The 25818-nt window shown below is 43.1% G+C and overlaps 1 protein-coding gene across 1 annotated transcript in view; it reads right to left on the bottom strand.

Annotated features, from left to right (window-relative positions):
• Window positions 1–356: 356 nt before the first annotated feature.
• Window positions 357–25818, bottom strand: part of HSP90B1 (heat shock protein 90 beta family member 1) — a 146299-nt gene continuing 120837 nt past the window's right edge. Inside the window, exons 13-17 of the mRNA XM_044087846.1 lie at window positions 16268–16404; window positions 15201–15279; window positions 14842–14997; window positions 13918–14037; window positions 357–918 (exon numbers count right to left, since the gene is read on the bottom strand). Coding sequence (XP_043943781.1) covers window positions 889–918; window positions 13918–14037; window positions 14842–14997; window positions 15201–15279; window positions 16268–16404 — 522 coding nt within the window. The 3' untranslated portion in view covers window positions 357–888. The remainder of the gene's footprint in view (window positions 919–13917; window positions 14038–14841; window positions 14998–15200; window positions 15280–16267; window positions 16405–25818) is intronic.

The raw sequence follows: 25818 nt of genomic DNA on the forward strand, positions 1-25818 counted from the left end.
TCATACTGACAATTACTACAAAAATCTTTCAGCAGCATATGACAGCTTTATAACACTAAGGAGCTTAGAGTTAGCAGGGGCCAAGAAATTATGATCAGGGATCAGTTTGTATCCATAGTATCAACTCTTGGGTCTAGCAGTTCCCAGTACTAGGGAGCTAGCCAACTAGATTACACAAGTGCATTAGTTCTATACAACAGTTAGAATATCCCAGTCTACCCACGTAAGACATCAGATAGCAAAACCTAGAACATTCTGTTTAAAGGTTTTAAAATGTTTGCAAGGCAATTGCTGAATCATACCTCTGAAGCCTCCAACATTAAAATCAAATTTCAAAGATATGCTACACTACTACACAATTTGTGAAATGGCTTTATTTTGTTTTCTACAAACATACATTACTTTCACTGAAACAAAGAAATAAACATCTTTAGATATAATAGTGTGATCTTTTCATGTGGTCCAACGGCTGCTTCAAATCAACCCCCTCCCACCAGTGAAACCTCCCCCCCATCCATTTGTCTTATTTTGGTAGACCTGCTTAAAAAATTACCATCCAGAGATGGTAAATCTGCTGTACATATACACAATTTTCTTTAAAAAGTTGTAGGTCACAATATATATTTGCAAGTAAACCTCAAATAGTAAAGGGAGAAGGGTGCCCTGAACAAAGGATACATAAAGATTACTGGTTTGAAACATTTTATTTTTTTGAACAGTTCACATTGTCAGTTAAATAGTACAAATTTACAACTCTGAAAGTGTAAAAGAAAAAGTAAACTTAAAAAACCCTCCTTCGCCCAAAACCCAAAATTTACAAGTCCACCCTAGACAAATATTCACACATATGCCCTCACTTCATTGCCCAAGTGGTGCTCCATCGTGGTGTTACAATTCATCTTTTGTATCTGTGGGTTCCTAAAAGGAAAACAAAGAACCTAGTTAATTTTAACAAGCATGTTATTTAGAAAATCACCCACATTCCAGACTTGGCATGCAGCAAAACTGCTAGCTTTTTGTATTTAAAACAGAAAAATTTAACTTTCAAATTGACAGAAAAGACACTTTGAATGTTACCCAGCAATACAATAGTACAGCATTTATTTAAACATACACATTCTAAATAGGTGAACAAAAAACTAGGTCTAGTAAAGCTGAGGCTACCAGTCAAAGTTATGCTCTCATATACTTCCAAAGTAAAGTGGCATATTACTCCCACTCTCCCTAGGAGGAGAGAATTAAATCAGAAAAGTACGGGCCATACTACCTTCCAGCCTCAAAGGAAATACTAATAAGCAGTCTCTTTATCAGAGATGGACAGGCTCCAAAAAGAAAGCCAGGCATTTCTGGCAAGAACAAATCTCCACAGCCTTCAGGACCTTTGCCAGGTAAAAGTTAATCCATACTACTATCATGGGCCAAACCAGACTGAAAGCTGTAAAGATTCTGGCAAACATTCAGTCTTGTCTTCCGCACTTTCCTGGCGCACTAAATACACAATATTTGTTAAATTATAGGATGAAAAACATGACTAACTTTGGCACAACACATTCACTTTCCAAAAATTATAAAAGAATGGCACTGGGGGTGGAAGACTAGGACATTTTTATTAGACGGGAGGATCTCCACAGAGCTGCACTACTGGGCAGGCCTAGAAGTATCATCTTATCTTGGAGAGCCATTCTTTATAACAGATGCAGTTATGTGAAACTGCTCTGCAAGTCATGAACCTTCCAATACTGAGGCAGAAAATTAATGTCTCCTTACTACAAAGCTGGATCAGATATACAGCACACTATTAAGGAGGTTCTGAAGGTTTAATACACAGCAGATGATCTTATGCCACTCAGTTATGATGTGTTTAGGGCACCTGTAAGATGCCCTTAAGCTATGGAAGCTGTCCAGTTGTCATATCCTTGGCAGTTACTGCAACAATGATCAAATGAGCATCCAGGAGGACTACAATGGGTTTGCAGGCCATCCAGTAGGACTATAACGAGTTTGCAGGCATTCCGCAGTTTGACAGCAAAGTATGAGGACAGCAAGTCAGTCCCAACACTTTGCAATAAATGAAAAATATTCCATAAGCCTGGGGTCGGGGGCTGGAAATCCACCCCCCCTTCCTTCCTCTAGAAGACCCGAAGAAAAAAGACGGGGGGGGGCTTTCCAATTTGTTTTGGTCAATACTTTAAAATAGCTTCTTGTGGGGGCAAGGTTGCAAGCCGAGTCACAAAATAAAACTAGAGGACCCCCAAGGTGAAGAACAAAAGCCAGAGGAACCTCTGTCCTGCGGCACATGCTTGCAATCTCCCTACTAAACATAATGCTCTAGTTTCAGGGAGACTGCTCCTAATGCTGACACTGTTGGTGGAAATGGCCTGCAGCCCAAAGCACACAGCAACCACTGCATACATAAACAGCCCAATACTAGCACAGATGCTTGAAGCTTCAGCAAAAGTGGGAAATAGAGGTCAGGGTCATTAGCACTGGTGTCACTGACAGGCCACAAGACAATGACTAAAGGGGTGACAGCAGGAGAACTGGGTCATCTGTGTCAGCAAGAACTTGTGCTAAATACTAAACTTGCATGGCTGAAGATCCAGAGAAAATTCACGACAACACCCCCTGGTACGGAGCTTTCTCATTAAGAGGGATTACATAAACCCTAGGCATGAATTTTAGTCTTCAAAACAGTTTACTCTAGATTTGGAAGCATTACTCAGGACAGTATTTCAAAGGCAGGGAATGCACCAAACATGCCAGATGTGCCAAAAACCTACGTCTTACAAGACAGTGTCCAGCATTCTGCATGAGAGGGTGGTATTAACATAGGGACTTCTAGTGCCCCAATAGCTAAACAGATCAGCAGACTATGCACAAACCACCATTCAGTACAACACGAAAGCAAATACTGAGTCACCACCACAGTAGAAGTCTACACCATAGCAATAAAGTTAGTCCTTTAGTAAAAACTAAATTCTTTAATAAAAAAATATTATTTAATAAAAAATAGTTAAAAATCAAAATGAAAAACAAATGAAGCTATACAGTAGTTGGATGAGCGCTTTCGGCAAATAGCCTTCATCAGATCATATTGTTCTGCGCTTCATTTCTTGACATTATTAATTACGCCAATCAGGAACCTTGATTCACAACATTAACAGGTGGCGTACATCACACATGTGCTCCTTGCACAAGTCATAGGGCATAAAAGGTGACAGACAGTTTCAGAAAGTACAGTTGCGTACCCTTACCATAAATGTAGATGTTAGAGTGTAGTCACTGTTGCAGTCATTACATTTGGGTTATCTGCTTGCAGGTAGCCCTCAGTCGGCCTGATTAACAAAGTCTTGGGTCCCGAGTCTCTTCTTCCGTGACATAGGTAGTCAGGGGTATAAAACATGCAGCTGACATTACATCATTCTTGCCCCATATGTCAGGTGCCCACTTAATGGGAAGCAATTAAATCTATAAATATACAACGTTATACCTCAAAACAAAAAAGCAAATACACCAAAAAGCTTTGAAGCATTGAAAAGGACAGAAGAGGTATAGCTAAACGAAGTCAGGGGGCTGGAGGGAGGTTAACCAGAACTGCAACAGTGAATTCACTCATCTACTGTACACAACTGCACTATGTTCGTGTTTCACTGTTGCAGTCATTACATTTGGGTATATTCCCCAAAGCTAAGGATGGGAAGAGGAATTTAGACAGCATTAGGACCAGCTATAAGAACCTGCAAAACTGCAGTGGCAAAGCCAGCTCTGGATTTAGAGAAAATTGGCAAATGGTAATGCTTGGTGAATGTACAGAACTCCAGGTAGCAGCTTCTAGTTTGTCCCTGGTAGGTACACCTCTGAGAAAGGCTGTAGCGGTAGATTGCAGCCCTGGTGGAGTGGGATCTGATCCCCTGTGGGTTAGGTTTTCCATGGTGCTTATAGCAGAAGTGAATGCAATGGCCTATCCACTTGGAGATAGTTCGCATTGAAATAGCCTTCCCCCTGTCCCTGCAGCAAATGCCACCAGCAGTTTACAGATTTCCTTTGAGGTTTAGACCTGTCCAAGTAGACCAAGTTGTCTGTGCACATCTAAGGAGTGCAGTAGCCATTCCCCTTTGTTCTGTGGATTAGGAAAGAAGGTAGCAAATGAATGGACTGATTAGTGGCCACACTGGATACCACCTTTGGCATGAGAGGGATTGGCCCTGAGGGACACCCTGTCCGCATGAAAGATGATGAAAGGCTCCACTGCCACAAGGGCCTGTAATTCAGATACCCTTCTTGCTGAAGTGATGGCTAAAAGGGAAGCGGTTTTCCAAGAAAGGAATTTAAAATCTGCAGTAGCAGCTGGCTCAAAAGGAGAAAGGGTGAGTTTCTCCAATACAAAGTTAAGGTCCCAGGCTGGAGTTGCAGCTCACCGCTTCCCAAGAAAGGAATTTAAAATCTGCAGTAGCAGCTGGCTCAAAAGGAGAAAGGGTGAGTTTCTCCAATACAAAGTTAAGGTCCCAGGCTGGAGTTACAGCTCTCCTGGGTGGTCTTAAATTTTTGGCCCCTCTCTGAGGAACTGCTTGAGCAGTGGGAGAGAGAGAAGAGGGGAGGTTCTGTGTTATAATGAGCTGAAATGGCGGAGGCGTGAATTTGAGGGAAAAAAAAAAAAAAAAGACAGGCCCTTGTGAAGCATCTCGGTAAATTGGGCACTGCTGTACTCATCCCTTGAGATTGGAAAAGATTCTGTGTCTGGAACCATTTTTCTTCAGCATAAGATTTTCTAGTACTAGGCCTCCTTGCCTCTAAAATGACATCCATCACTGGTTTACTGAGGGATGGTAAAGGAGAGCTTAGGTAATTAGCCAGGCTGCTAGGTTCAGTGTTTGAATTTGAGGGTGCAGAATCTGGTTCTCCTGCTGAGACAGCAGGGTAGGAGTTTGAGGCAGGTGCCATGGAGCCAACAGTAACACTGCGCAGGAGGGGGTACCAGTTTTGGTGTGGCCAGGCTGGTGCAATCAAAATCATCCTTTGGTTCGTCTTGTTTAATCATTAGTAGTACTTTGGAGCGCAGAGGAAGAAAGGCATAAACTGACTTTTCCAGCTGAAGGACAGATCATCCACTTTCCAAGCTTGTCTGTGGGGAATCCTTGCACAACATTTTTCCAATTGATAGTTCTGGGGAGAGGCAAACAGTTCTATATATATGGGCTACCCCCATTTGCTTGTCAACATGTTGAAAATCCTTTGTTCCAGTTTCCACTCGTGTGGGTCCATGAGGGTTCTGCTTAGTCCATCTGCCAGTGTATTTAGTTTTCCTGGCAGGAATTGAGCTTGTAGATGTACTTGGTAGCTCAAGGCGGTGTTCCACAATGCCATGGCTAGTCTGCAGAGGGGGTAAAAGTGTGTACCCCCCCCCTTGTTCATGTACCACATAACAGTGGTGGTGTCAATCTTTACCATTAATTGTCCTGGAAGAATGTGGCCCTTGAAGGCTGCCAGAGCATTCTGTACAGCTAACATTTCTTTATGATTGATGTGAAGGTGCACTTGAATTGGGTTCCATTTGCCCTGAATGCACTTCTCTGCCAGGTGCACCCCCCATGCATAGTCTGATGCATCTTGTTAGGGTTTTGGTGGCAGGGGGTAGTGTGAATAGTAGTCCCTTGTTTTGGTGGCAGGCCTCTGCCCATCAAAAACTCCTCTAGGCGTAGACAAGGAATGACAGGAATCATTGCTTCTAGATCCCGAGAATGTTGACACTGTAGGCTTTTTAGATCCCATTGTAGGTTTCCTCATACGCAGTCTTGCATATGGAATTAGAATGCAGGAAGCCATAAACCCCAAGGCTTGTAGTATTTTGCCTTGCAGATAAGCAGGGTTTGTGACCACTTGAAGTAGGTTTTCAAATGAATTTGATTCTCTGGTGTGAGGAAAGCCATCTGGGAAGTTGTATTCAAGCTTGCTCCCAGGAATATAATTTGTGGACAGGGTACCAGGTGTGATTTTGTTTATGTGTACAGGATTCAAAATATGTCCTGGTTTTCTGCCTGAATTAGACAATTGTCCCAACTGGTATATTTGAATATTTCTTTGCCTGCAAAATGCAATGACTGGAGCTAGGCACTTTGTGAATACCCTGGGCGCAGTAGATGAGCCAAAGGGCAGTGCAGAGAACTGACAGTGCGTGTAGCCTGCTTTGAAGCATAGGTATCCTCTGCAAGATTCCCCGTTTGGGATGTGCAGGTATGCTTCTTTTAAATTTTAGTGTTGCCAACCAGGCATCTTTGCTTAGCATAGGAAGCAACTGGTGAAGAGTCAGCATCTTGACTTTTGGAATCACCAAAAAAGGCGATTTAGGGTAGGCAGGTCCAGGATAGGACGCCATGAATTGTCTTTTTTGGGTACCAGGAAAAATCTTGTAGAAACCTTGTTCCTTTTTCTCTTCTGGTACCAATCAAACAGCCCCTTTCTCTCTTCTGGTACCAATTGAACAGCCCCTATGTTTAAGAAGGTGAGTAATTGCTTTTGGGCCTCTGCCCACTGCTTTGGAGGTAGATCCACACATCAGCAACTCCAAGGGGTTGGCCGGAAGTGAAATCTGTATCCTTAGGACACTATTTAAAACCCATTTGTCCTGGGTAACGAGTCCCCAGTTCTTTGCATGAAGTACAATCTTTCCCCTCAAAGGGGCAAGTCAGTTGAGAAGTGCTTGGAAGTTTTAAGGAGTCATTGAGACACTTTACCATAGGGGGGAGTTTTATTACTCCCAAATTTGGATGTGGAGGCCCCCCACTGCTTAGTCCTGTGCATCCCCTGGATCTGGGTTTGGACTGAAGGTCTGGAAGAGGCAGGAAAAGACTAATTCTTAGAAGGCCAATGCCTGCTAAATCTTGGAGGTTGTACTTGTAAAAAGTCTTTAACAGTTTGCATAGATTTAGCTTTTTCCTCCATCTTAAGAACTTCTTCTGCGCTGTTGCCAAACAGGTTGCCCTGATTTAAGAGAGCATCCAATAATTTCGCTTTAACATGATCTGGCAAGGATTGCTCCTTAAGCCAAGCATGCCTTCTAAGTACAGACCCAGTTACCACAGCCCTGCAAGATGCCTCTAGTAAATCAAAACTACACTGCAATGTAGGTTTACCAACTTGTTCAGCAGAATGCATGAAATCCTGTCAGGAATTATTTTCTGTTTAAGCAATCCAATAATATGCAGCTGATACTTTAACATATGAAACTGGCAATTCAAGGCCCTAATGGCCAAAGTTGCAGAAGTGTATACCTTCTTACCCCATCTATCCAGCACCCTGGAGTCTCTCTATCAGAGGGGTTAGGATTTTTGGCAGTAGTATCTTTAATGCCCTTGGGTCCCTGTGAAATGGTTTCAGGATCCGCAGTAGGATTTTTGAAAATTAACTTGAGTCAGGAATCCTGTAATATCCATCAGGTCTTCTGGAAGCAGGAGGTAGAGAGTCAGGGGCCATACTAGATTCCAAAAAGGCATCAACAATGTCCAGTACAGGAGGTATATCTAAAGGCCTGTGCTGGGGCAGGAGTAAGAAATCCCTAAGCCTCTTTAGAATCAGAGAGATCCTGACTTTCCTAACGAAAAAGTTCCCCGAGAGTATGCAAGGTTTCACCAAAAGAGAAATCCTCAGGGGGTGGGGGGGGGGGACAGAAGGAAGAGTCCTCAGAATCAGAATCCTGGTCAGTAGTATCATAAGCAAACTCAGTCCTAGGTCTCTAATCAGGGGAAGCCAGCCTTCCCCCTCAAAGTAATAAGATCTTCAGTCATTCTTCTCATTTGTTCATTAGGCATAAGAGGCCAGACCATGCTGTCTGGGTGTCCGTTTTCTAAGAGTTTTAGTCCTTTAAAGGCGGCGGCGCCAGTTTAAAATGCAAGTTAGTAAGCAGAAATACACCCTCCGAAGCCGATGCCTGCACAGTGGCTCCAGACCCATCCAAGGTAGAGACATCCACAGGTTCCATAGTTGAAGCATCTAGCAGCATACCGGACTCCAAACGGGTCTCAGTAAAGGCCTGAGAATCTGAAGTAGTGGGTATCAGGGGCTGTGAAAGCACCTCACTGAGTACTGGCGAACTGGGCAGCTTGTCTCAGTCTTGCCTTTTCTTCGGAATGTCGGTAGTCGGATGGCTTACCGAAGACATATCAGGATAATTGAACAGAGCACCAAAAAATTTAGAAGTGCAAATATACAGAGACTGCTAGTTCGTGGTTTAAATAAGGCACAAAACTGACAGCGAGGTATAGTGGTCAGGGCCTAGGCAAGGAATACAGTTTTGTTTTTCGGCTTTTCCCGGTAAGGGGTCGCCACAGCGGAACTCCAGTCCACTAATGATTGGCAGCAGATTTTTACGAAACTCCGAGGTGCCAGCTCGACACCCAACCTTCAACGAAGGCACGCCCATTTACACACGCACGTCTTTCGAATGCTACCCAACCGCGGGGAGGACATGCAGACTCCACACAGAAGGCACTCCCGCAAGCCCAGCCAAGAATCGAACAAGAGACCCTTTTGCTGTGAGGTAACAATGCTACCGCCATACCACCGCGGCATACCTAGGCAAGGAATACAGTATGAATGAAAAATCTTTATGCGGTATTTGCTTTCCACAAGAAATGCAATTATTTACTTTTACTGACATCGGTTTAGAGCAAGAAAAAAAACTTGCTGTGCGCTGCCTTAAGCAGAAGCAGTTCTCAAGAGACTGATGTAATGATGTCGGCTGCATGTTTTATACCCCTGACGACCTGATGTCACGAAAGACAGCAACCAACGCAGGATCCAAGACTTTCAGGCCGACTGACTGCTACCTGCAAGCAGATAATCCAAATGTAATGACTGCAACAGTGAAACACGAAGAACATCTGAAGTGTCCCAAGAACATATCCCTGGAGCACAACATCCCTAAGGACTAGAAGGAGCATGTGCATCCAGGAGGGGGAAAGAGAAAGAACCCCTGGCCAAACAAGAACAGGGTAGAGTAGAGGTGGTAAAGAGGTACCAAAAACCACAACAGTGAAAGAGGGCATCTACTACTGTTATGGTAAAATTTATACATTTGCATGTCCTTCCATGTCACTGTTGCAGAATTCCTTACTTAAGGGACAGTACTTAAGGGACAGTATAAAAGTTGGAGGAAACCTGGCAGAATAGTCCTGAAGAGCCCTCTAAAAATCATACAGGATAACCATGGCAAAGCCAGCTATAGCTCTGGAAATATCCAACTTGTACTGCTTCTTTGTCTTCTGTCTGTATAGTCACTAAGCAACCTCAGGGATGGAATGTGTATCCAGTTCCTTGAAAAAAAATGCACCAGAACCAACACCTCTGGTAGAATGAGCCTTCACTAAATAGGAAAGACATTTACCATGAAAAGAACAAAAGAAATGGCCTTAGAAATCCAGGATGAAGTTGCTTGCTTAGAAACAGCCATACCGAAAGACATGGGAGTTTCATCAGATTTGTAAATACCCTCAGTTTTGTCTTATTGGAGAGATCTATGCAAGTCCAAGTGAACCTTTTCAATGGTAGGCTGAAGGAAAAAGGCAGACACATCAGTAGCCCAAGAACACACTGAACACCTTGGGGATAAGGAGGATTAGCTCAAAGAAAAACGGCCTAAAAACCTAAAGGAGCAACAGCCATAAGAACCAGAGTCTCAGATACTCTTAGCTGGCAAGGGCTTAAAAAAAACAAAATAATGAAGGATGAAGAAATTGCCTGAAATCAAATCTAGAGACCAGAGGAGTAGGCAAGGGCAGACTAGCAGAAACTGCAGACAGGTGAGCTTTAAAAATCAGAATATACCAACTCGGCATGGAGCAGTCAAGTAAGACAAGAACCTACACAGACCTAAAAGGGATAAAAACCCATTACCCACAGCATCAGTTGAAGAGAGGACAAGTGAGGATGGATAAAAGGCCCCTTGTCTTGTGTGAGAAGGTACATCCAGTGAGATTAACTTGTGGTGATTGCCCCTGGCCAAGTAAGCAAGAAGGGGAACCAATGTTGTCTTGGCAAAAAGGGGAGTCACTTGCAGGATGAGGGAAGTCTTGCCTGATCTTGTGCAAGACCCTAAGAAGCAAAAGAGGAGGGAAAGCAAGACATACAGAAAGATCACTTTCCAAGCTAGAGGACTTGGGATTCTGAACAGTATAAAAAGTCTGTTTTGAACAGTATAAAAAGTCTGTTCAGAAGGGAGACAAAAAGCTACCGGAGAAATCGAACTAATCGATGTGAAGCATCTATTTCTGAGCATGCGTGCTGGACCTGCTCAGTCTGCCACTAGATTACATTCCCTCTGAGCACAAACTGATTGAAGAGTCACTTGATACTGGACAGCTGGATCCCAGACTAAACAGCTAGCCTGCAAGATTTGACCTTCTACCCCCTTGTTTGTTGATGTACATCAGTGGTGTGGTCTGTGAAAATTGAGGGACCTAGGATGGTGAATAAGCATGCAGGGGAGTGCCCTCATCTCCTTTATGTTGATGCACTCTAGCCTCTAATGCAAAGGTCAGAGAACTTGAACTTTGAGAGAACTGAATGAGACCCCCCCCCCCCCAAATCTGAGGTGTCTAAAGAGCTCCTGAATTGGGTCTGGAACTTGGAAAAGCAGCCTCTGGTTGAGAGCAAGTTGACAAACCCAGCAGTGGAGCTTGACCTTGAGACAAGGGAAGAAAGGGACTGAAGTCCAGGGGGGGTGAGAGATTTTAGGTACCACTGGACCTTTTTCATATGGACCCTGGTGGGTGGAAGCCATAAACCCAAAGGCCCTGACCCTGGCTGTGACAGACTCCAGAGGAAAAGGTGACTGGAAAAAATGCAACACAGGCCCTTGGGGCATGCAGGGATGGAGACCTTGAAGCAGAACCTCAGGGGGAGGAAGCTTGACTGAGCAGATCTCCAGTAAGGGAAGATCTGAACTCTTCTCATCCAGCAAAAAAGCAAGGGCAGAAGCGAGACATTTGGGGCAGTAGAGGCCAAAGTGCAACACAAAGACATAAAAGTTAAAGGAAGAAAATTTCCAGAAAAAGGGGATGATGGGTGGGGATATGAAGGTAGACATTCCTTGACATCGACAGACCAAAAAGCCTGGAAGAGGAAATTAGGTTTGAAAAAACATCTGAAAGGAAGGAAATATTGAGAAAGGTGTTCAGCTGGGAAAGGGGAAGCAAACTGTCAAACAGAACCAAACTTGCCCTGAAAGGCAGGTTTCTGGAAGTAGGTGCTCGAGTAAATTCAGGCATACATGTCTAGAACCTTTTTACCCTTTGGTGGAGGACTAGACTACATATGAACAGAAAATTTGGAAGATGAATTCTTTTGACACTTTGGAATAGGAGGTTTCAACTTCTGAAAAGCCTTACCCTTATCATGGAGGGAAGTTCAGCAGCAGCACCAAAAAGATCATCCAAAGGAGCAACCAACAATTTTGACCAATGTCTTCAGGCAAAGCCTGAAAATGAAACCAAGAGCAACACCTCATGACAGAACCCATGTAGCAGCCCTTTAGGAAGTATCAGCAGCACTTAACAGAATGGCAGGCAACTTGAGAGGTTAAACAAGGGAAGGGAAGAAGCCTTTCCCTCGGTCATGGAGATCAAAGCTTAGCTGAGAGAGGAGAGGAGAGCCAAAACATAACTCCTACAAGTCTGGTAATTGGCCCTAAAGGGTAAGGTGGCTGCAGTATACAAAACCTTCTTACCCAGCCTCTTTATGGCCCTACTACCATTGTCGGAGGGAAGCAGCTTAGAAGGTAGAATCTTGAGGGTTTGTTTGAAGAGATTGGCACTACAGAAGGATCAGCATAAAAGGTATTTATACAAGAATTTGCATTCATTAGGCATACTGCAAAAAACTGTCAGGTTTCTTGGGAGCTTGGGGCTGAAAAATCAGGAGCCATAGAAGCTGCTGAGCAAGTATCCAGGAGGGCAGCCTGAACAGGGGAAACAGCAGAATGTCTGGAAGACTCCATTTGAAGGAGCTCTTCTGGAGGTCAGAAACTTGAGCAATCCCAACTTAAGAATTCCATCATATGGGTAATCAGAAAAAGGGTAAGCCAATTTGTTACCCAGAGCAGGGATGTGTGTAAGAGGGCTGATGACAGTTTGCCTGGGATCCATGGGCTCTAAATAGGGTAGATGCCACCTTTGGCATTTTGTTCAGTTTTTGCTGTAGACATCATGGTGTGGCTGAACTACTTGGAAACTTTGACCACACTCCTCTACAGATAAAATCCCCATTTGATAGTAGAAATGGACAACTGGCTATATAGAAAGTCTGGCTTTAGGGACTAAAACTTCCTATACTGGTTTTGGTACTTCAGTTTTAGCCAAGAGTGCATAGAACTTGTTGGATACTTCAAAGCCTAGGTTCATAGTTTACTACTAGGCTAGTTACCCTTCTGGGTCATTTAAAGCCTAGCCAATTTCCTTCAAAAAGGAAAAACTCAAACCCTGTATTTTGGGAGGTAAACACACTAGCTATTATGCCACCTCCAAACTAGGCTGCAAACTTTGTGCATGCCTGTGATACGTCCATTGCCCCCCTGTTTGGGATCAAGAATTCCATAGCCCTTACAGGTGCTATTTGTGAGGGATTTCAGTCAAGCAGAGACTGCATTTGTTGGAACAGCCTTTGTCAGGTGAAACATCTGGTTTCTCAGTTCATAAGATGAAACTCAAAATTGAAGAAAAAAAAAAGTGAAGGAACTAACCACAAACATTATCTTCTGAAGATTTAAGAACGTTACCTTCTTTCTAGGTGTCCCTCATGAGTAAAACCCCTTTCAAGAATTATTTAATGGGAAACAAGAGGACAAGATGGAGTCATGGGCAAACATGCTGAAATGGCTGCAAGATGAAGCTTGCTATAGGTTTAAGCTAGGTCAGTATGGATATATTTGACAAACAGTGGTTCACAATACCCTATCTACAGGATGGGTTATTGGCCAGTCAAAACCAGAAATTTACTTGCAGATATACAATTTCTTAGGTTTTCTTGCCTCCTCTGGTACCCACTGTACATATTCATGAAACAGGTGCCTAAAAGGTATCAGAACTGAATCATCCAGGTAGTCAAGTTTTAGGAGAAACACCCCTGGTCTTGTACGAGTAGATCCAATCTGTGAAGTATGTAGCAACTTCCCCTGACCAATTCTAGAAGGGAAAACCACTACTGCTTTGGCCCTAGATCTTTGAAGACTCCCCCTGGATCTTGAGAATGACCTTAATTTTCAGTGGAAAGGGTGCATTTGGTTCCCTCTGTCTACTTGCATATCTGGTTTGGTGGCCATTTTGAATGGACAGCTACTGGAAGCCCCCCACCCCACCCCACACACAAAAGGAGCAAGGCCAGAAAGACCCTCCCATGTAATTTCCAGTAATGAAGCTCTATCATGGTCCTGCACAGCCTGCTGCATATTGCTCTGACGAAATGCTTGGAGGATTAAGAAATTTTAAAGTGCTACCTCTCAAGCCATCAGACACCCTAGGGCCATTTTATCATACTGCAAAACTGAGAGAAAGGTCTGGGGACACAGGCACATGCACTACATAATGGGAAAGTGGGAGTGTTGCTGGCAGCCTTGAGAAGTTGTACCTGCTAAACTGTTCTAAGGTCTCTGGGACAAGTCATGCTTGTTATAGAGGAAGGACCTAGTCAGATTCTAACATTCCTTCAGATTTTAAATTTAAAAGGGAGGACAAAAACTGCTGGGGGTGGGTGGGGTGACAGGACTCCCTTACGGGCAATTTAACTTCACTGCAGTTTCCACATTTCTGTATTTCTACAAACTTGCATAAATCACACTGTCCAGGGCATGCTTATCCATTAAGCACTATATTTTCATAGTAGGTTTATATTACCCCCCCCCTTCAATGTTTTAAAAACATTCTAACTAACCGCAGTTTCTGTATCCTCTTTATCTGCAGCATTGTCATTCTGCTCATCATCATCTGCTTTCACTTCCTCTTCACGTTCGGTTTCTTCCGATGGTTCTTCCGGATCATCTAGGTCTTCTACCTGAAAAAAAGAAAGAAAATTTAGCTTTCCCCTAAAACGGGTGATATAGGCTTAGTAAATAAAAACAAATTGCTGTCAAGGGAATTTGTTTATCCCATTATCACTTTTTGGCATGGAGGAGGGCCATTTTGGCAGGTTGCACAGAAAGATTCAAATTTGAGGGACAAAAGTCCCTCCCTCCCTCTTCAAAAGGACAGCAATTTCAAGTTACTCATTTTAAGGGATTATGGGGTACAGCCTCCCCACAAACAACCATGACTTTTTGAAAAATTTCACTGCTTAATTCATCTAACGAACACTTTCTACACAACTTGTGCAGAGTTGTTTTTAGTGACAAAACAAAGATTTTATATGCTTGGTCTTCTGCTTTTCAGTCAAGGCCTACAAAAGCACTAAATTTAAACCTTTCAAAGGGGGTTCAAATTCACAATGCTGCATCTCATTTTCAATATGCAACTTCAAATGCACAACTACCACAACCACACAGATATTTTGACAGGTACAATATTTTGACAGGCACAACAATCTCGGGACTGTATTAAAGGATCAATTATAATCTGTGCAACTGGCTGTCTTAATCAGTTTCTTCAGACTGCTGCATGAATTAGCTGGTTATGTTTCCATTTGGGAAACCATAGCCAGTTTAAAAAAATAACAGATGCATTTAAAAAGCACTGCTGCTTCAAATCATTCAACTGCATTCAGACTGAACCCATTATACAAGTACTCACAAAAATCTGTTAACATTTGCACTTCCTCAGGCATAACATGCTCCAGGTTTATTAAAATAGAATTTGATTGTACCTCTGCATCAAGGTCAATGTTCAAACTCATGCGCAGCATTCGTTCAATTCGATCTCCATACTGCTTGGTATCGGCCAAATGATACCCAGACCTTAAGGTTGCAGTTTCAAATAAGACTACAGCAAGATCAGCAGCCGTTTTGTCATCCTCATTTTCCTAAGGTGTGAAAATATTACATATTTTGGATTAAAACAATACCATCTTTCCCAGTGAAAAGGTAACTATCCAGATTTGTGCATTTCATATGCTCAAAAATTTAATGTGCTGCTATTCACAAGACCAGAATGAACAATTTATTGGTATAGGTGACCATTGTGTATTTCACTCTAAGAAGCTAAAGCTATTTAAAACAGGCTTACCTTGACACGATGGAGCAGTTCCTTAATTAGTGGATGCTTTGGGTTAATTTCAAAAGTTTTTTTCTGGCTTGCATAGTAGCTGTACACAGAAGGAAAAAAAAGTCACTGAAATGTAGAAACTAGAACAATCTAAAATTACTGTACAGTACATAAATCTCAAAAATATGTTGCATCCTGGGTGTAGGAGTCTGGGAAGGACACCATCTGGCACTTGGCAATATGGGCATTATGTTTTGCAATTATGTACATCAAAATGTTACACTGCCATTTCATATATAATGCAGCTCAAATATAAGAGTTCCAAGTATGTGGGCAACATATGCATGCTCAACGCTGTAGCTCCTGGCCTTTCTCCCATCTCCACAACTGTGACCAAGAATGGCACAAGCAACTGGGCAATTACCATCTTGTCCATTTTCACATGTAAACCCCCTTCTGCATGCAGACTCCACTCATACTAGCACACTGGCAAAATAGCTCAAGTGGGGTTACCGTACCCCTTTAGCAGTCCAAGATTTAATTTTATAAAAAGCAGAGGACAATAGACAACTTAATGAAACACTTTCAGTCGTAGGAAGCTAACCATATACCTAGTCAGTGGCGGTCTTGAATGCTGCGCAGTACAGTTATGTACAGTACCCATGATTACTGCAAGGAAGTCTAAAAGATCAACTGGAACTTCATTTCCTGTGTTTCTTGCACCGAAGTTAAAGTTCTGCTGTTAGAAGGGAAGGCTGCTTTGAGTGGCTTCTCAAGTACCATTCGCAACACCTTGAAAACTACAATCTTCTTCAAAGATATTTACATAGACATAGGCAGCTCAATATTCAAGACTACTTTCTGGAGTGATAAGTGTTTTGAGAGGGGGGGGGTTAGTTGAGCTGCTAAATAAATGTGTGTGGGGTTGGCAAATCATGTCTGTGTTAGCTAACACCTGCACTGCACCACAGGAGGAAAACAATACTAATCTAAAGCCTTTGAATTAATTATAAAAAGGCCCCATTGAACTCCTAAAGGGAGACATTAAGTACAGCAACTAATGCTATGCTCACCAAGTATGCACTTACTTTGTAGAAATATCTTTTCCAGTTTGATAAGCTTGTGCTTTCATGATCCTTTCCATGTTGCCAGACCATCCATACTGACTAGCGACAAGAGCACAAGGCGACTCCAAAAGGCGCTGAGACAAAACTGCTTTTTCTATCTGCAAAGCAGACCATACAGATAAACAGACTGCTGCCGAGGTAGCACATTTGTCATTCTACTGCATTATACTGACATGCAAGTCATAAAGAGGGTAACAATTTAGAAGACTTTCTACTCTACTACAACTCAAGGTCTCTGGCTGGGAGTGAGAAAAACCTGGTTAAAAATATCTACCATAAAATACACCTTAGAATAGAGCTTTTACTGCGGTTAGTATTATTTTTAATTGAAGTGATGTTCGGTTGTCCACAAACCCAACAGCTGCAACTTGTTTGTCAAAATACATGTTTATGTAGGATTCAAGTGTACATCAACATACATGCTTTTGACAGTAAAGATCACAGCTACAGCACTGAGGCACAGAAAATGAAGGAAAAAAAAAAAGCTGCAGAACAGACAACTCACCAGAATGATGAACTTTGGTTTTGAAAGCATGGTAACCAAAGCGGTTTCTCAAAGCTCAGCCAAAGGATTCTCAGTATGAATTCGCACACACTATTTGAAACATCTGACTGCATGATTTGTGACAATCCCCAATGATGCACGATTTGTGACAATCCCAAATGATCTCCTTGGGGAGAAATAAAGACCAGGATCTAGAGGTCACATGCCTTTGCAGAGAAGCTGCATAAATGAAATATGAACAACCAAGCAGATACAAGACTAGGCAATGGAAGTAGTGGCCCTTGTAAACTACTGAATAGTTTTGCAGTTTAAGGTACTGCAGCTGCATCAGTTGCAATATCTTTTTACACCTCATGTACTGTTAAAAAGCAGTTCTTTTCTGCCATTTCTGTTCTTTTTAAATTCTCTGTTCTTTTTAATTCATCAGTTATAGCAGAGCATGAGGCAGGGTTCATACTGTGGAAAAGCTAAATTATTTAATCTTGGATTCCCTGGAATCCTTTCAGACTTTACAAATCTATGAAAGAGAATGGGGAGAAGTTTTGTAACAAAATTCTTGACTTCAAGTGAAAAAGGTTTCTCAAAGATAGTTACATGATACTTTCTGGCAAGGAGTGAATATGCCATAGAATGGTGTGATAAGCGATCACTCTCAAAGGGGCCTTACATATTTAGTGCAAGCCAAAAAGGTCAGAATCCTAAACAAAATAAAAATGGCCATTATGACTCCGTGACAAAGGGCTGAAAAACTAATGAAGCAGGGAAAAAAAATCTTCTCCATGGTTAGAGAGATCTAAAACAACTAATGAGACTGAACCACATAGTGTCAGCAGACTGGAATACAATTTGTACAAATAGTATGAAAGTCTCTTGAGAAAGGAGATCCTAGAAAAAGGGGCCACATTTTTCTTGAGTCAAAAATCAGACTGAGGCACTTCTGTGCACCAGAAGCTAGGACATTGCAGGAGGTGAAGTAGACTCTGTGCCTTTTAGTTGCAGCAGTCTCCAAATGGGTGAGGGGGGCAGGGCAGAAATAATTTGTACTTTTCTCCCTGACCAGTGTATACACATCACACACAGACAACCCCCGACTAGGACTATGTACACCTGGCTCAGTCTATGGGGGGGGGGGGGGGGGGTCCCAGTGTCTCATGGCATCTCTGCTCTTCAATGGCTACCATTTGCAAAATGCAGACATAAAAATACCTTTAGTACATGCGCAAGAGCAAAGACCAATAACATCCAAATTATGGAGTTTGTTCCAGATAAAAAAAAAAAAAAAAAAAAAAAAAGCTGAGATGTGACCATTCATGTGTCATCAACTGACAATTATCTGGGTTAGCATGTGGGAAGGGATTGAGGCATGTTTGACCCTTAAATGGAGTTACCCTTCTGACCTACTGAAGCTAGGCAAGCAATTCAGGAGGTTCAGTCTGCTTTCTCAGAAAGACCTGTTCTGGACTAACTGAATTTTATCCCATAGGAAACTCGCAAGAGAATTATTCTGGGATCCTACACAACTGCCGTACCCTCTGCTCTGGATGTGTGCGCATGCACAATAAACAGATTTAGAGTCATCTGGAAGAAACCTTGGGTAAAGCGGTACCTCTCTAGTAGCAAACTCTTGAAAACCTGGCACAGGATGCTAAGAAAGGGTGTGAACAGCTTAGACTTTTTTGGTGCTGGGGTGGGGCTCAAACCCCACTATAACTATGAGTAGCCATTATCAGTGGAGCAAATTACTAGCCTGCAGTCATTACAAGAGCAGATGGATATTTGCTTCTGAATCAGAAACTTCTGAAAGTTGGACTCCAAGCACTGAAAATGCTTAGTTAAAAAGCTTTTTGTCATGTTAACTGCTCAATCTGTCTTGCATGGAGTTTAAAGTGCAAGTCTGCATAGCAAATCCTGTTTTCCACAGGAGTTTGTGGAAGCTGCATGGCAGGAGTGGGAAGATAAGTTTGGTAGGTATTACATAACCAAATTAAAGGGGAGGGAACATCACTAATGAATATTTGTTTCACAGATGGAAAAAAAATGGAAGTTTCTAGAAGGGACAGATAGTATGAGTGAAAGTGCTGCATCTGTAGCTTGTACAAATTCAATGGGCCAACAGTATTAAAGGTATGCATTAGTACTACACACAAGTCTTACAAATCTTGCACTCAAGTGGGATCCTGAGATGGGACGAATCTTTACACACAAAGGAATAGGCAGTTCAAGAGTGTGCACACAAAACCGTGCAATAGCTTTTGTAAGTTCTCCTGATATGCTACAAATTAGAAGTTATGTACCTACCATAACGTTCCATGTTAGTTGTCTTCTCTTGCCTTCTTTCTTGCTGTATGGGTTCGGAGCCGATCCTCGGCTCCGACTCGGCACTTGCTAAGCTCGAGAGTCACTTTTACCAGCTCGAGGCAGCCCCATATCCCATGATGCAAGGCGGTAAATACCCAGATCTCGTTTGGACCTAGAGGGAAAAAGTACAGTTTTGTACCTACCATAAATGTAGATGTTCGAAGATCCACATTGCTGCAGTCCTAACACTTGGGTAGTCCGCTGTCCCTCGGTCGGCCCGAATATCAGAGTATAAGGCTGACGTCGGTCAAGGCGCATTTGACTGACATCAGAACGTCAGGGTACAAATGCGCATGACCGACGTCATATCCTCAGTCTTTTCTTGCCCCAGATGTCAGAAGACCCTAAAAAGAAAGGTCCAAACCCATAGACAACAACTAAACAACCAACCAGCCTAACACCAAAAATATGTACAGTATATACAATATACACAATATACCTCAGATGGATAACCCAACCCACACAACCACCTCAAACTACAGAGGGGAAGGAGGGAGGGTAAATTGGACTGCAGCAATGTGGATATTCGAACATCTACATTTATGGTAGGTACAAAACTGTACTATGTTCTTCATCTCACATTGCTGCAGTCCTAACACTTGGATAGAATCCCAAAGCAGAGGTAAGGGAGGATGGCTAAACTATAATGAAGCAGGAGCTGCCAAAATGCCCTGCAACACAGCAGTGGCAAAACCAGCCCTGGATTTAGAGTACAGTGGAAGGTGGTAATGCCTAGAGAAGGTATGCACTGAACTCCAAGTGGCTGCCTCCAAAATATCCTTAGTTGCCACCCCCCTCAAAAAAGCTGTTGAAGTGGCAGTAGCCCTAGTGGAATGAGGCCTAATCCCAGCCGAAATCTCTTTGCCATGATGGGAATAACAGAAAGCAATGCAAAATCCAATCCACTTAGAAATAGTTTGTTTTGACATGGGCTTGCCCTGAGAGCACAAAGCAAAAGAAACTAACTGCTGAGATTGTCTGAACCCTTTAGTTCTGTCCAAATAATATCGCAACTGCCTGTGTACATCTAAAGTGTGCAAAATCTTTTCCCCTTTATTTTGGGGATTTGCATAAAAAGTAGGTAAATGAATAGTTTGGTTTAAAGCCACACTAGAAACCACTTTAGGCATAAAGGAAGGATTAGTACGTAAAGATACCCTATCCTTATGGAAAATTAAGCAAGGCTCAACTGCCATAAGGGCCTGCAATTCAGAAACCCTTCTTGCAGAGGTAATGGCCAACAAAAAAGCAGTCTTCCATGACAAATATTTCAATTCAGCAGTAGCTGCAGGCTCAAAAGGTTGTAGAGTGAGTTTCTCCAACACAAAATTGAGATCCCAAGCAGGAGTAGGAGCCCTTCATGGGGGTCTTATATTCTTTGCCCCTCTAAGAAATTGCTTGAACAAAGGATGAGAAAACAATGGTGGGTCACAGTCGTAGTGAGCTGAAATTGCTGCAGCATGAATCTTAATAGAAGAGAAAGACAAACCTTTGTCCAATAACTCAGTAAGATATTGAAGAGCCACACTTAAATCAGGCTCAGAAACATCCAAATTCTTAGCTGCACTCCAAAACAAAAATCTCTTCCATTTATCTGCGTACACTTTCCTTGTACTAGGCCTTCTAGCTTCCAAAATCACATTCAAAACTTGTTGTGGAAGTTGAGACCCTCTATGGTTTAAAACAGAATATGCCAGGCTGTTAGGTGAAGAGAGTGAAGTTTGACATTGAGCAAATGACTGTCCTCCTGGGACAACAGATGTGGAATCAAAGGCCATGGAGGCTTCCGTACTAGACTTCTCAGTAATGGGTACCAGTGCTGTCGAGGCCAATCTGGAGCTATCAAAATCATCCTTGGCTTGTCCTGTCTGACCTTCAGAAGTACCTTTGGGAGGAGAGGCAGAGGTGGAAAGGCATACACATGAAGATTTTTCCAACTGAAAGAAAGAGCATCCACTTTCCAAGCTGTGGGATGAAACCTCTTCGGGCAAAACTTTGGCAGCTGGTGGTTTAGTGGAGAAGCTAACAGATCTATGTCTGGAGTTCCCCAGGACACTGTCAATTTCTGAAATACATGAAGATCCAGTTTCCACTCGTGGGGATCCATGATTTGTCTGCTTAACACATCTGCTAAGGAGTTCTGTGCTCCCGGCAGAAACCTTGCCTGAAGACTTAGTTGTAAACTGAGAGCAGTCTCCCACAAAATCATTGCTTGCCTGCATAGAGGATAAGAATGTGTTCCCCCTTGCTTGTTGATGTACCACATGACAGTTGTGTTGTCTGTTAGAATCAACACCTGCCCTGGAAGAAGTAAATCCTTGAAAGCTATTAATGCAAACTGGACTGCTAACATCTCCTTCAAGTTGATATGTAGATGCTGTAGTCTGACAGGCCACTTGTCTTGTATCCACTTTCTGTTTAGATGAGCTCCCCAAGCTTTGTCTGAGGCATCTGTCGTTAAAATTTGACTTGCCTCTGGCCGGGTCACAGAGAGTCCCTTGTTTAGGTGACATTCCTGAGCCCACCACAAAAATTCCTTTTGAATGCAAGGTATTATTTGAATGACAGTGTCCAGATCCTGGCAGTGCTGTGTCCATACATTTTGAGATACCATTGCAACTTCCTCATATGCAGTTTGGCATTGGGAAGCACCAGAATACAAGATGCCATGAACCCTAAGGCTTGAAGGACTGTCCTTGCAGTCAGCCCGGACTGAAGAGATAGATGATGGAAGTAAAGGGAAAGATTCTTTTGTTTGTCCGGGGTTAGAAAGGCCATCTGGGATGCTGTATTCAGTCTTACACCCAGAAAGCACATGTCTTGAGAGGGTACTAGACTGGACTTTATTTCGTTCACAGAATACCCCAGGCATCTTAGCACTGCTATCACATATTCCAAATGACGAAGAAGCTCGTCCTTCCTTGAGCCAGAATCAGGCAATCGTCCAAATAAGGATAGATTTGTATTCCTTTTAGCCTGAAGAAAGCTATCACTGGAGCCAGAACTTTCGTAAATACTCTGGGAGCAGTAGATAAGCCAAAGGGCAATGCAGAGAACTGATAGTGAGAAGTCCCAGTCCGAAAACGCAGATACTTCCTGCAACTTAGCCTGATAGGAACATGAAGGTAAGCCTCCTTGAGATCTAAAGTTACCATCCAGTGATCCTTGCCCAGCAGAGGTAAAAGCTGTTGTAACGTCAACATTTTGAACTTGGGAATGTCCAGATAAGTGTTGAGGATAGATAAATCCAAAATTGGTCTCCACATGTTCCCCTTTTTTGGTACAAGGAACAGGCGAGAATAAAACCCTAGGCCCCTTTCTGGCAGAGGAACCGGTTGTATGGCCCCTATTTGGAGTAACAGAGAAATCTGCTTGTGAGCCTCTATTCTTTGTTGAGGAGGAATGTCTGGCATGCCTTTGAAAGGAGGCAAGGTATGGAAATAAAACCTGTAACCGTGATGTATGATATCCAATACCCATCTGTCTTGGGTAATCAAACTCCAATTTTCTTTGAAAAGTGCCAACCTTCCTCCCAAAGGTGCTGCCAGGCGAGAAGGTTCTGGCAGCTGAAAAGGTAGGTCATTGGGTCTGTTTATGAAAGGACTGACCCCTGCCCTCACCCGAAGACTGTGCAGGAGAACTCCCTGTTCTAGGCCTGAAAGAGCCCTGACCTCTGCCCCTGCCACGTCTAGATCTACCGCTAGACTGGGAATCATAAGAAGGATCGTCCACCCCTTAGTAGGCCAATTTCTACTAAACTTTGGAGGCTGAACCTGCAAAAAATCTTTAACAGTCTGCATAGACTTAGCCTTGTCTTCCATTTTTTTTAAAACTGCCTCAACAGGAGAACCAAACAAGACATCAGATTGCAAAGGGGCATCCAAAATCCTAGTTTTAACATGGTCAGATAAATTTTGATCCCTCAGCCAGGCATGCCTGCGAAGAACTGACCCAGTGGCAGCCACCCTAGACGAGGCCTGTACAGCATCAAAACCACATTGCAAGGAATGCTTACCCACCTGTTCAGAAACATGCACTAAATCTTGTAACTCTTTACAATCAATACCTTCCGCCAGAGCATCAACCTTAGATTTCAACTGTGAAAGGAGATAATTTTGATATTTCAACATGTGAAACTGGCAATTCAAAGCTCTCATGGCTAGAGTGGAAGAAGTATAAACTTTCTTTCCCCATCTATCTAAGGCCCTGGCCTCTTTATCTGCAGGAACCGGATTCTTGACAACAGAAGCCTTATACATATGAGCTTCAGGCACCCTATAATACCCATCTGGTTTAACAGGAGCAGGAGGCAAAGAATCAGGATTAAGAGAAGCCTCTGCAAACACATCTTCCACCACATTCAGAACAGGAGGAATAGCCAAAGGCCTATGCTGGGGTAAAAACAAAAATTCCCTAAGCCTTTTCCTGGAGTCAGAGAAGTCCTGACCTTCCCATTTAAAATGCTCTCTCATGGAGTGAAGGGTCTCTGAAAAAGAAAAATCCTCAGGAGGAGAAGCAGGAGTAGAATCATCCACATCAGAATCAGAATAATGAGAATACTCCTGCAAGTCTTCAGCCGAAGACTCAGACACATCCGAAACCTGCTCATAATGCCCCAACACTGGTTCCATCCTAGGCCTCTTATCAGGAGGGGGCATAGAGCCTCTAATTAAAGTAATTAAATCTTCAGCCATTTTAAGCATGTGCTTCTTGGGTACAGAACCTGAAGAACTAGGAGTGACACCCACAGAAGCTAAACTAGACCTGCCTCTAGGAGAAGCCTTGGAAGCAGAAAGAGAGGGCCTAGACACCTTAGGAAGGGAGGGGAGTACAGTTATCTGAGAAGCCCCTACAGCCTGACCTGCCTCCTGGGAGGCCACATCCTGTAAAATCAAAGTTTCTCCCTGGGACTCCAGAGAGGCCTCCGCCGGAACCACCAGTTCCACTGACGCCTCTAAAGAACCGGCGTCCGGTTCGGACGACTCTAACCTAGGTTTAACTGCCTTGTCCTTGCGCTTCTTTGAGGAAGCCGGCGTCGGAGCATCCGACGGCATATTGTAATTGCACCGCTTCCCAAAGACCAACCTGGCACAATCCAACCTTCGCTTTATAGTGCGTTTATTGAACCTAGCACAAAAGCGACACCCAACAACGTCGTGCTCAGGTCCCAAACAAGGTATACACAAATTATGGTAATCCCTATGCGATATCCGTTTCCCACAAGAAATACAGTTATTCACTTTTTCTGACATCCGGTAAACCACTGAGGCAAGAAAAAACCAAAATATTCCCCAATGGGGTACTTAACCAACTTTGACTTCGGTCTGAAACTCAGAATTCGAAAAATTTCAGAACGCCGAACGGCACTTGCAACACTGCTTCTGCATCGGACCATGCGGCAAAAAAGACTAAGGATATGACGTCGGTCATGCGCATTTGTACCCTGACGTTCTGATGTCAGTCAAATGCGCCTTGACCGACGTCAGCCTTATACTCTGATATTCGGGCCGACAGAGGGACAGCGGACTACCCAAGTGTTAGGACTGCAGCAATGTGAGATGAAGAACATCTACCTAGCATAAAAACTTTCCACTAAGGGAAAAAGAGCAAATAGCCTAAAAAGGCTAGGAGGGAAAAATCAGATAACTAAACTAGAACTAACTGGTGCCGAAGGAAACAAAATCTTTCAGAGCCAAGGGAGATAAAGGTCTGTCCAGGCAAGGGGGCAGGAGGGAGGGTCGCAAGAAAGAAGGCGAGAGAAGACGACCAACATGGAACGTTATGGTAGGTACATAACTTCTAAATGTTAAGTTGTCAATCTCGCCTTCATTCTTGCTGGATGGGACCACGTCCCTAGCACCTCTATCCTGGGTGGCTCAATGGAACAGACTCTTGAGAACCGTGGAACCAAAACTGGCTCTATCCCTGGAGGCCAAATCCAATTTGTAATGAGAAACAAAGGTATGAGGAGTGGCCCAAGTGGCTGCTGCACAAATAGTATCTAAGGGTAGCCTAGCCTGAAAGGCTGTAGAAGTGGCTAGGCCTCTAGTGGAATGTGCCTTTGGTTTTGAGCACAGCTGTTTGCCCCCAAGTTGATAAATGTCAGAAATGGTGGAAGATGGCCATCTAGACAAGGTGACTTTGGAAACAGGGAGGCCTTTCTTATTTTCAGCATAAGAAAGAGCTGATCAGACTTCCTGAATTGTTTTGTTCTGTCCAAATATCTGAGTTGGCGGTGAACATCAAGATAATGTAATTTTTGTTCCGATCTGTTGGAATAATTAGGAAAAAATACAGGGAGATCAATGAATTGATTTAAATTTGTTTTTGAAGCAACCTTGGGCAAAAAGGATGGATTAGTTCTCAAGGATACTCTGTCCTTGTGGAAGACCAAATATGGGGGACGAACAGAGAGGGCATGAAGTTCTGACACTCTCCTAGCCGAGGTAATTGCGACAAGGAAGAGTGTCTTCCATGAAAGAAACTTTAGAGAGCATGAAGCAGCTGGCTCAAAAGGAGGAAGAATTAAGGATGTCAGCACTAGATTTAGGTCCCATTGAGGAGGACTCCTGACAGGAGGTTTGAGGAGAAAAACTCCTTTCAGAAAAGCTCTACAAAGCTTGTGGGACAATGTTGTGATCTGCAAACC

The sequence above is a fragment of the Protopterus annectens genome, chromosome 11.part0, assembly GCF_019279795.1.
Source record: "Protopterus annectens isolate FY-2018-M chromosome 11.part0, PAN1.0, whole genome shotgun sequence".
In the NCBI taxonomy this organism is placed as follows: Eukaryota; Metazoa; Chordata; order Ceratodontiformes; family Protopteridae; genus Protopterus; species Protopterus annectens.